This window comes from Oryzias melastigma, linkage group LG7, assembly GCF_002922805.2.
Source record: "Oryzias melastigma strain HK-1 linkage group LG7, ASM292280v2, whole genome shotgun sequence".
Taxonomy (NCBI): domain Eukaryota; kingdom Metazoa; phylum Chordata; class Actinopteri; order Beloniformes; family Adrianichthyidae; genus Oryzias; species Oryzias melastigma.
Genome location: NC_050518.1, coordinates 24,888,378 through 24,898,978, shown reverse-complemented (window position 1 = coordinate 24,898,978; position 10,601 = coordinate 24,888,378). Strand labels below are relative to the sequence as shown.

Here is a 10,601-nt window from a genome sequence, read left to right as displayed (position 1 = left end):
GAAGTCTGGGCATCTTTGCTTAGACTGCTGCCCCCGCGACCCGGTCCCGGATGAAGCGGAGGAAGATGGATGGATGGATGGATGGTTTTTATGAGTAATTGATCCAAATCACTCTAAAATGTTAAAGTTAGTTAAGATCTATCGGGGTCAGCAATTTAGATTCACTTTGGGTGCTTTTTCTATTTTTTGTCAATTTTTTACTGTAAATTTACGCGTGTTTTTCAATAGCTTTCAGGTTTTCATAACTAATTGGTCCAAATCACTCTAAAATCTTAAAGTTAGCTAAGATCTATCGGGGTCAGCAATTTAGATTGACCTTTGATGCTTTTTCTATTTTTAATAAATTTTTTACTGTAAATTTACACGTTTTTCGCATCAAAGGTCAATCTAAATTGCTGACCCCGAAAGGTAGTTTTTCCTCACTGGGTGGGTGGAGTCTCCTGCCTCAGGTGGAGGAGTTTAAATATCTTGTTCACGATTGAGGGAAGATCGGAGCAAGAAATCGACAGGCTGACTGGAGCGGCGTTCACTGTTATGCAATTGTTGCACCGCTCTGTTGTGGTGAAGAGAGAGCTGAGCGAGAAAGCGAAGCTCTCAATTTACCGGCTGATCTTCATTCCAGTACTCACATATTGTCATGAGCTCTGGGTTAATGAAATGAGCTTCCTCCCTCTGGAGGAAGGCACTCTACACATCGAGAGGAGTCAGTTGAGGTGGCTCGGGCATCTGGTCTGGACGCGTCCTGGACGCCTCCCTGGAGAGGTGTTCCGGGTATGTCCCACTGGACTGAGACTCCGGGGAAAGACCCAGGACATGCTGGAGAGACTATGTCTCTTGGCTGACCTGGGAACGCTTCAGGGTCTGGGCATCTTTGCTGAGACTGCAAACCCACAATCAGATTACCAAAAGATGGACGGACGGGTAATGGTCAAAACGAGATAAATTTTATTTTAAAAGGGCCAGATGAGCTTTCATACGCTCCAGAGTCAAATGGATAGAGTGTGAAAAAGAATAGTTCCTATAGAAAATTAGAGAAAGCAAGACAGAAAAAAATGCTTTTAATTTGATCAATGTAGACGTTAATCATATAACTGATCCAAAATAAATTTCTCAAAATATTTATAAATTTGACCAAAAATTTATATTCATCCTAATTCTAGAAATCAGAATCCAGAAAGTTTGTCAATATTTTCAGAAATATTTATCCCTCAAATTAATTCAGAATTTAAAAAAAAGAAATTGATGCAGAAATCAAGATTTCAGAGCCGGATAGAGTTGTCCAAAAAATAGATGTTGGTTAAAGCAAATGTACAATATTCCTTTATTTTGCTTCAGCTCCCATCCTGTTGATTGGTAATGTCCTTCTGTCTGATCTAAAGTGTTAAAAAAACTTTTAAGAGCATCCATCACATATACACTATTCCATCTATTTATTAGAAGAAAAACTCTGTCCTCATCTTTCTCAAAAAGCGATGTTTAATAGATAAAATTTCTTTTCATTTTTCCTTCTGCCAAAAATGAAACAGATCCATTTCAACACAATTAACAAAGAATTCACTGTAAAGAATTTCTGCATGGAAGGTTTAATATTCAAGATATATAATATATGTAAAATTGAAACCCAAAAGCATTGATGATTGTAATGTGGTCAACTACTTTTGGGGAGATTTATATAGATATTTTTAAACAAAAAAATACAATTCTATTATTTATGTATACTAATATTCAATTTGGCTGTATTGACAAAGAAAAGAAAATTCAGTTTTTGTTCAAAAACTTAGTTATTTTTGGTAATATATATATATTTATATATATAATATATATGTTCAGAAATGTTGATTTTTTTTAAAAAGAGAGACAGTTTTTTGTTTCCATAAAACAAGTTTAATCTTTTATGTAAATCTCTTAAAAAGGATGAAAAATAAAAATGCCCCAAAACTTTTAAATTGTTTGTTTACTTGGACTGATGTGATTTTTTTCCTCACCCTTTAATTTATGGATAGTCATAGGGGTTCTTTATTTATTGATGCCTTTCAATTTAATTTAGATTGTTCAGAACTATCACAAAGTTTTCCTTTTTTTATTTTTATATATTTCAATTATTTAGTTGTATGATGTTAATTTGCCTTATGTTGTTTTTTTTCTTCTTCTCTTTTACTAATACTTAGGTTGATTTTTTTTGTCTTCACATGTATGCTTTACATATATAGATAATGCTAATACAATAACCAAGTTTTATAACGTCTAATTTGTCAATACAAAAATTAAAATCAAAGAAAATGATTATAACTTTCGTTGGACATCTATCGGCATTTCATCCGCCTATTACCTGCAGCTTGGTACTCTTAGGTACTTAAAAACATTTTTAAAAAAGCATAAAATTATGACTAAAATGCGGGTTTGTTGATGTTCTGAAGTACCACCTGTTTGCTTGTTTAAAAATCGCGCCGCGCGCAGTCTTCTGGCTGTGACGTCATCAGGGCGCGACAGTTCATTTCCTTGCGCTCAGATAAACAACAGCAAATCAGAGCGTTTCGATCCTTCCTACAGCCGATTCGGTTCTGACAGCCGCAGCTCGCACAGAAACAGAGCCTGCTTTGGAGAACAGACCCACAGGAGAAGAGGTCCGGTTCTGGAGCATCCTTTCGTCCCGGGCTCACGGGTTATCTGTGTTCAGGTATCGTGGTTTTGCTCCATGATGATGGAATAAGTTCTGCCTGGTGAACAAGTCAGTCTAGCTTACAGACGTTATCATAGCTGGAGAACATGGCGAAAGGCTTTTTACATTTATTAAAGTTTGATTTGTTTTTATTGAACATTTCTGGTCTCTCGAACTGTCATTATTGATCGGCTCCAGTGAGTAAAAACCTGATGATCTAAAAACAGCAGCAGAATGTCTGGTTGTAGTGAATGCTTCTGTCCAGGTGACGACCAGCCGCGCAGCCTGGGCCACGCCCCCCTCGACCTGGACCCAAGTCGGCCAGAAGGTTTCCCGTCTGTCGGTGCAGGTCAGTAAGATCACACTCCAACCTGACCCGGACCAGAATGGAGATTAATGCTGGTAAATGATTCACCTGTAATCCTCCTCACCTGCTGTCACATGTAAAATCTGCAGATAATAGAATAGATATGGAGGCATGCTTATTTATTTGTCTTCTAACCTGTTTCATCAATGCAATTTATACATTTGATTTAATTCATTTTTTATACTCAAAATTGGTGGTTTTCTTGTATTTCCTCTCTGCAAGTGTCTGCAGATGTTTTTTAGGTGTCTGCAGATGTTTTTTTCAGTGTCTGCAGATGTTTTTTAGGTGTCTACAGATGTTTTTTAGGTGTCTGCAGATGTTTTTTAGGTGTCTGCAGATGTTTTTTTGGTGTCTGCAGATGTTTTTTAGGTGTCTACAGATGTTTTTCAGGTGTCTACAGATGTTTTTTAGGTGTCTGCAGATGTTTTTTTAAGTGTCTACAGATGTTTTTTAGGTGTCTGCAGATGTTTATTTAAGTGTCTGCAGATGTTTTTAAGTGTTTATAATTCTCTGCGGGAGTCTTTTATGAAGCCCTCCTGGATTGTGATCCTGACAAAACTCTCGTCTTGTGTTGACTCTGCTTCACACCTCTTCTACCTGTTGAACATTACATTTGCAGCTTGTTAACCATCCTCTATGTGGGATTTGTTAATATGCTTCTTGAGGGTTCAGGGTTCAGCTGAAACCGTCAGTTACAGGACGGGGGGGTCAGACAAACATATTTTTGAGCAGTCAGGTGACTGTAGTTTGTGTGATGTTTGTGGGCTGATTGTTTGTGTTCCTGCCAAGGTGACGGTGGAAGGACAGTCAATCATCTATCCAGGTAGATTTGACTCCTCCACACACTGAATGTTCAGATCGTCACTCAGTTTTTTCCTTCAGGTCAGCAAAGACAAAATGGAGAAAGGAAGAAGAAAAAGTGATCTGCAGGAAGCGAAGAGGAGAGGAAGAATGGAGAGAAGCCATCAGAAGGAGGAGGAGCTAAGTAGCATCATGGGGGCTCTGGTGAGACTTCAGTTTGACTGTCATGCTAGTTAGTAGAAAAGGTTTAGGCTTTTGTTTTGAAAGGGCTTAAAGGAAGTGGATTCAGAAACCTCGTTTCCACTGAGTGGTCCGGTCCGGTCCAGTTAATTCTGGTGAGCGTTTCCACTCAGCTCAGCCTCACTTCCTCTGAGCGGTTTGTTTTCACGGAGCATGTGTGGCGTAGAGCGCTGGCGTGTCGTTGTAGAGCGACGACTAGCAAAGCAACAGCGATGGAGGTCATCCTGCAAAATATAACAGGACTGAAGTTCTGATGATTTATTTAATATTGATATTTTTCTTAAATAACTGTGGTAGGGAGCGATCTAAAATGACGCAAATCGATGCAAAAATGAAATTAACCCAATAAAGAAAAATAACGCTAAAATGTCTGTAATTAATTCACCCTGATTAACTTTATGATCAGACATTCCTCGTATATGTAAATGTAGAGGTATTCAGGAAGAGGCGGGGTCTTATCCAGGTTAGAGGCTGAACAGTTCGCCTGTCTTTATTCTGAAAGCTTTTTTCTGTGTTCAGGATCTTTCCGGCGGATCTGCAGCCAGAGGAACCGGTCTGGTTTACTCTGAGATCTTCACACAGCATCAGAACCTGTGGGAGTCCAGGTAACCTCAGAGCGCCTGTGGCTTCAGGACGGCCTTTGGTCTCTGATCGGCTCACATGTGTCCCTGCTGTGGAGCTCTGTTGGGGTCTTGGTGGTCCTTCTGATGTTTCCTCTCTTGCGCGGCCAGTCATCCGGAGAGTCCAGACAGAGTCCGGTCCATCATGGAGGAGCTGGAGCGGCAGCAGCTGCTGCCCCGCTGTGTCCGTGTGCAGGTCAGAGTGTGAGCTCCAGTCGGACGTTTTTCTGGTTTGGAGGAGAATAACTTCAGTTTGTGTTTCAGCCTCGGACAGCGACAGAGGAGGAGCTGCTGCTCGTGCACACGTGAGTTACATTTCACTTATTCTGCAAATGATATTTCTCTGAATCCTCAATGCAAATAACAGTCAGCATCATTTTCAAGTCAGTAACCATCAGAGTATATTAAATGTTATTGAACAAACCTCCTAAAGATAACAGGATTTTGTTTTAAAATAAAACCTTCAAATATTCCTCATTATTACAACAGAGTTCTACAACATTAATAGATTCTAAAGAAGTGAAAATGTGTTGAATCTGCTGCATTAGGAGGTTATATTTACTGAAATCTAAAGCTATTCCATCAAAAACATCTTCAGACGTCAAAATCCATTTGAACACAAGACCTTATTCTGTAGCAGCTTCACGATTCTTCATTCTTCAGATTTTTATGTTCTTGACACTAAAATACAATTTGTATAGTAATTTGGATCTCACAGTACAGAACAGGCTGCAAACACAAACAAACACACACACTCAATCCTGGTCTTTCCTTCCGCCCGGTCACAGAGTTGTGTTGTGTTTGTGTTTCTCCAGGAAGGATTATATCGACCTGATCAAGTCCACAGAGAGGATGACGCAGCCGGAGCTGCAGACGCTGTCCTGCAAATACGACTCTGTCTATCTGCATCCTGTGAGCAAACACAAAGAAACTCACAATCACACAGACACAAACATGCATACACATACTTGAATGTAAGAGTCACTAAAACACACATTCATGCAATTATACTGACAAATGTACTTATAAATGTACAATTGCATACTATGTACAAACACAAACAAAATATACACCTGCAGGCTCACACTTGTGCACAAACACACTCACACTTATAGACAAACATACTCACACTTTTACACACACATACTCTCACACTTATATACAAACACACTCACCCATATACTCAAACACCCCCACGCACACACAAACACACACAGTGAAAACTTGCTCCCCTTCCTCCTCCTGTATCTCTGTGACATCGTCACATTCTAGTGGAGTACAGCACAGTAGTGTGTGTTTGTGCGTTTGTCAGCTGTCCTTTCAGGTGTGTGCGCTGGCCGCCGGTTCTGTCCTCCAGCTGGTCGATGAGGTCATGACCTTCAACCTGAGAAATGGATTTGCTGTCATCAGGTGAGTGCAGCTGCTGCCTCTGAGGTTCAGCTTCACCTCGTTTCTGAGGGACTAGAAACTTCCATCACTTTTCCTCCCACAGACCTCCAGGTCACCACGCTCAGACCAACGAGCCCAACGGCTTCTGTGTGTTCAACAACGTTGGAATTGCAGCACGCTACGCTCGCAGCCGTCACGCCGTCAGCAGGTACGGTGGCAGAGGCTGCAGCTGTCGCTCACATCAACACAGCTGTCTATCTGATCTGCTGCTCCTCTTTTATGGGTTTGTCTTTCAGGGTGTTAATTGTGGACTGGGACGTTCACCATGGGCAGGGTCTTCAGTACCTGTTCCAGGAAGATCCCAGGTAATGAGTGGTTACGTCACCAGGTTGGGTGATCAAATTCCTGACCAGACAGTCATTGGTCTGAGGCGAGACGCGCAGCCAGACCAGACCCTCCAGCTGCAATTCATTCATTCATTTTACTGTGTGTGTACATGTGTGTGTGTGTGTTTGGGTGTACAGTGTGTTGTACTTCAGCATCCATAGATACGAGCACGCCTCCTTCTGGCCTCACCTGCCAGAGTCTGACAGCAGTTTTACTGGCAGTGAAAATGCTAAAGGAAGAAACATTAACATTCCTTGGAACAAGGTAAGTTCACCCAGACCCCATCAGACTTCACTTTTCTAAATCGCAAACAAAATGTAACATGTTAAGAATAAAACTTTATCATTTGCAAATGAAAACATTTTTTTTTGCTTTCAAAGAATATTTCTGCGTGTGCAGTGTAAATGTTTTTAGATGAATTGTGTCTCCATCTTTGATCCTGCGTTCATAAGTGATGTTAGTATCGTTGAACTCTTCGGTCTAGATCAGAGGTCTGCACCATGCGGCTCCACCCTAAACAAAGTTTTTAGTTTGTAAAAATGAACGGTTCTAAGCTAAAACATTTTGCACATCAGTTTTTGTTTCCGTGTACCACGAAAATCATTTGGAAGTCAGAAAGCAAAACCAGAGTTAAAACAAACTGGATTATAAGACAGATTTTCTATTTTTGAACAATATTTAAGTCAATAAATACAGTGAGAGTCACAATTGGCTCCAGTTTGTTTTTTGAGTTGGATTCATGTATTTCTGGCAGAGATTTACCACAAACGGTAAAATAAAACAATTCTTAAGTCACAGTAAAGCATGTGGTGCCCGCTGGCCCCGCCTTCAACATTTGAACATTTGATTGACAGATTCTCCTAAAGGGGGCGTGGCTTTCCAACTAGCTCACTCCTGATTAGTGAGAGTGGTTACCACAACTCATGTTGTGTATGAATTCCCCCCCTCACGTGTTGTCCATTTTTAGTGCTGTCAGAATCTACTAATTCCAAAATCAAGTGCACTCAAAATTTCCCAGAAGTCTTTGCAAAAAACTAGCATGCATCATTGTTTACTAGATTAGTGGATATAAACCACAATGCATTGCGGTCAAACAATTTTGGACAAAAAAACATGTTTAAACGTAATATTTGAATAAATCGTCCACATTTTCATCATAAGAACTCAGTGGAGTCATAAATAAATCGTGAAATGTTCGTGTTGATTCGATTTTCACTCCATGAAATTTTTGACGTTGTATTCGGCGTTTATAAAAACGAAAGAAAGTAGTGAGCATGGTGTCCGATGTGCCTTTAAAATCCAGGACACTATGTAGTCCCGCACTATATAGTTTTTTAGTAGTTATGCTTTAGGGAGGGAATTCAGACACAACCTCATTCTAACGTCGTCTGGTTCTAACATGGCGAAGTCATGACCGTGGAAAATGGCGGCTGAATTGACATCATTTGGTTGGAACCGGGGGTGACGACGCGGCCCACCTGTCCAGTGATGATTCTCTCCTACACCAGTTTTCAGCTTCCAGTTTCTAGTTGTTGTATTTTGGCATTTATACTTTTGGCCCAAATTTAGCACAATAGTTCGCTAGAATCTGGAAAAGAGCGAAGAAAAGCCTTGAAACTGCTAAATCACGCCGACTGGAAATGTTTGGGACTGGAGTGATTATTGTGTGTTTGATCTTCAGATTGGAATGAGCGACGCTGATTACATCTCTGCTTTCCAACATGTCCTGCTGCCTGTGGCCTATGAGGTAGTATACGCACATATGTCCACACACGCACAAATACACCCCATCATGTTCACACAACCCGATGTACATCTTTACATGTGCAGACATAAACAGACGCGCAAAATGAAGAAAAACTCAAGACAATTTATTATCCAAAATCCAGTTCAGAGTTAATGGAAACACAGCTATACACAAATATAAGCACACACCAGCTGATCTATGCATACACATCCACACACACAATCAGACTCTGGTGCACGTGTGTCAAACTCAAGGCCCGGGGGCCGGATCCGGCCCTCCAGGTAATTCTATCCGGCCCTCCAGATCATTTTATTTTATTTTTATTAATGACCCGATGTTATCTTAAGCTCGTTTCTAACGTGTATAATTTTGACCAAATATATTTTTATGGAGAATAAAATATTAGTTATTTAAGGTTTAAGTTGATTTATTCTGGAATCATATTATTGCCTTTTTATTATTCATAATTATGTTAAAAAGTTACAGTTTTAAAAATGAGCTTTCTGCTAGCTTTTTGGACTATTTGGCATTTAATAAGATTTTTTAGGCTATTTTGGAGTTTAGCTAATATTTTAGCTACATGCTAGCTGTTTTGGCTAATTCGGGTTTTTTATAGGCTAAATTAACACTTTTGTAAGTTTTTAACTGGCTATAAGCTTCAGCGTTCTCAGCTTTAACGTTTTTAGTTATCAATTTCAGCATCTTTAGCAGACAATTCAGCTTCCAGCATTCACATCAGCATTATCACAGGTAATGCTATATATCTCGTTCATAATTATGTTAAAAAGTTACAGTTTTCAAAGTTTTAAAAATGTAGTTTCATAGTGTTCAATAAATGTTTATCCTTTTTTCCCTTTGACCTAAGGTGTGTTTTGGATTTTGGCCCGTTGTGTGATTGAGTTTGACACTCCTGATCTAATACAAGCAAAAACCAGGACACACTTAAACAGATGCACACAACAGTGTTTTCCATGCTTGCACTACATCCTAAATATTATTTTTCATTCAAAGGATAATATAAGTGTGAGGTTCTGAAAATCCCGTTTGCATGTGTAGTTTCAGCCTCAGCTGGTTCTGGTCTCGGCTGGATTTGATGCAGCAGCTGGAGATTCTAAGGTAAACCCAAACCAGCACCACCCCTTGGCGTCAGACTGTGCTTTGAGGTGTTCTACTGTGTCTTCAGGGGGAAATGAATGTTAGTCCTCAGTGCTTTCACACTCTGACACACATGCTGATGAGTCTGGCTGAAGGTCGTCTGATTCTCGCTCTAGAGGTAAGGTCATTTCTGTCTCTACAGACATCTTTTTGCTCTCTGTGATCACTGATTAGCAGAAGGGTGTGGGCGGAACTTGCCAGTAAAGAACAGGTGATGTCGTGGATGATAAAAGACTTTAGTTTCAGCTGGACATTGAGGTTCCCTGGAGGATGGAGAACCTCAGCTGCTGCAGCATAATAAAAGATTAGAACCTGAGGGCAGCTTTCATTCTAGTCAATTCTTCTTCACCCTTTTTCATCGGAGCTTCAGATACACTGTTGACATTCATTCGAGTAATTATTCTACCGTGTATTAACTTAAACTCCTCCAGTTTGGAGGTTCCAGCCCCGAGTGCTCCAATTACCACGGGCACCACTGTCACTTTCACCTTCCAAGCTTCCTCCAGTTCCTCTCTGAGTCCCTGGTGTTTCTCCAGTTTCTCATCTTCGTTCTTGATGTTACCATCACTTGGTTCTGCCACATCCACCACAACGGCTTACCTCTGTTCTTTATCCACCACTACAATGTCTGGTTGGTTCTCCATAACAATCCCTTCCCATCTGGATCTGGAAGTCCATCAGGATCTTTGCTCTCTCATTCTCTACCACTTCCTGAGGTGTTTCCCATTTTGACTTTGGGGTTTCCAGTCCATATTCTGTACACATGTTTCTGTACATTATTCCAGCCTCTTGGTTGTGGGGCTCCATGTTTGCTTTCCCAGCCAGCATCTTTCACCCTGCATCCTCTTTGCACAGCCTACAGCTCGGGTCTTGTCTGGTGAGGTAGATCTGAGCCTCCATCTCTCTGGTGTTCAAGGCTTGTTCCTGTGCTGCCAGGATCAGAGCTTCTGTCCTGCAGACCAGCCCTCTCTAGCCATTGGTAGAACTTCTTGATATCAGTTATTGTCCGGTGGTACATCCCATCTAGGGGTGTGTCCCCCCATGATGCTCTGTCCTCCAGCATCACATCCTCTGCTATCCATTGTCTGAGACATTCACTGAGCACACTGTCATCTGAGGCCTTGAGCTTGACTTATTCATGCATCGTGGATGTTTCATCCTGGGTAGTTTCTATGCTCACTAGTCCTCGGCCTCCTTCCTTGCGGCTAGCAGACAGTCTCAGGGTGCTGGATTTGG

General features: G+C 40.9%; 1 protein-coding gene across 2 annotated transcripts in view; it reads left to right on the top strand.

Moving 5' to 3' along the window:
* The first annotated feature begins 2,432 nt into the window (after positions 1 to 2,432).
* The window catches only part of hdac6 (histone deacetylase 6), a 17,245-nt gene continuing 9,076 nt past the window's right edge, over positions 2,433 to 10,601 (top strand). The window contains exons 1-14 of one of the 2 annotated variants that reach the window (XM_024292581.2): positions 2,433 to 2,677; positions 2,925 to 3,008; positions 3,909 to 4,031; positions 4,587 to 4,672; positions 4,799 to 4,883; positions 4,952 to 4,992; positions 5,503 to 5,599; positions 6,000 to 6,097; positions 6,180 to 6,284; positions 6,373 to 6,441; positions 6,601 to 6,727; positions 8,145 to 8,210; positions 9,267 to 9,326; positions 9,394 to 9,483. In XM_024292581.2, coding sequence (XP_024148349.1) covers positions 3,924 to 4,031; positions 4,587 to 4,672; positions 4,799 to 4,883; positions 4,952 to 4,992; positions 5,503 to 5,599; positions 6,000 to 6,097; positions 6,180 to 6,284; positions 6,373 to 6,441; positions 6,601 to 6,727; positions 8,145 to 8,210; positions 9,267 to 9,326; positions 9,394 to 9,483 — 1,032 coding nt within the window. In that variant the 5' untranslated portion in view covers positions 2,433 to 2,677; positions 2,925 to 3,008; positions 3,909 to 3,923. Of the gene's footprint in view, positions 2,678 to 2,719; positions 2,857 to 2,924; positions 3,009 to 3,908; positions 4,032 to 4,586; positions 4,673 to 4,798; positions 4,884 to 4,951; positions 4,993 to 5,502; positions 5,600 to 5,999; positions 6,098 to 6,179; positions 6,285 to 6,372; positions 6,442 to 6,600; positions 6,728 to 8,144; positions 8,211 to 9,266; positions 9,327 to 9,393; positions 9,484 to 10,601 lie in introns of those variants that run through there. The other variant, XM_024292582.2, reaches the window with a different exon arrangement.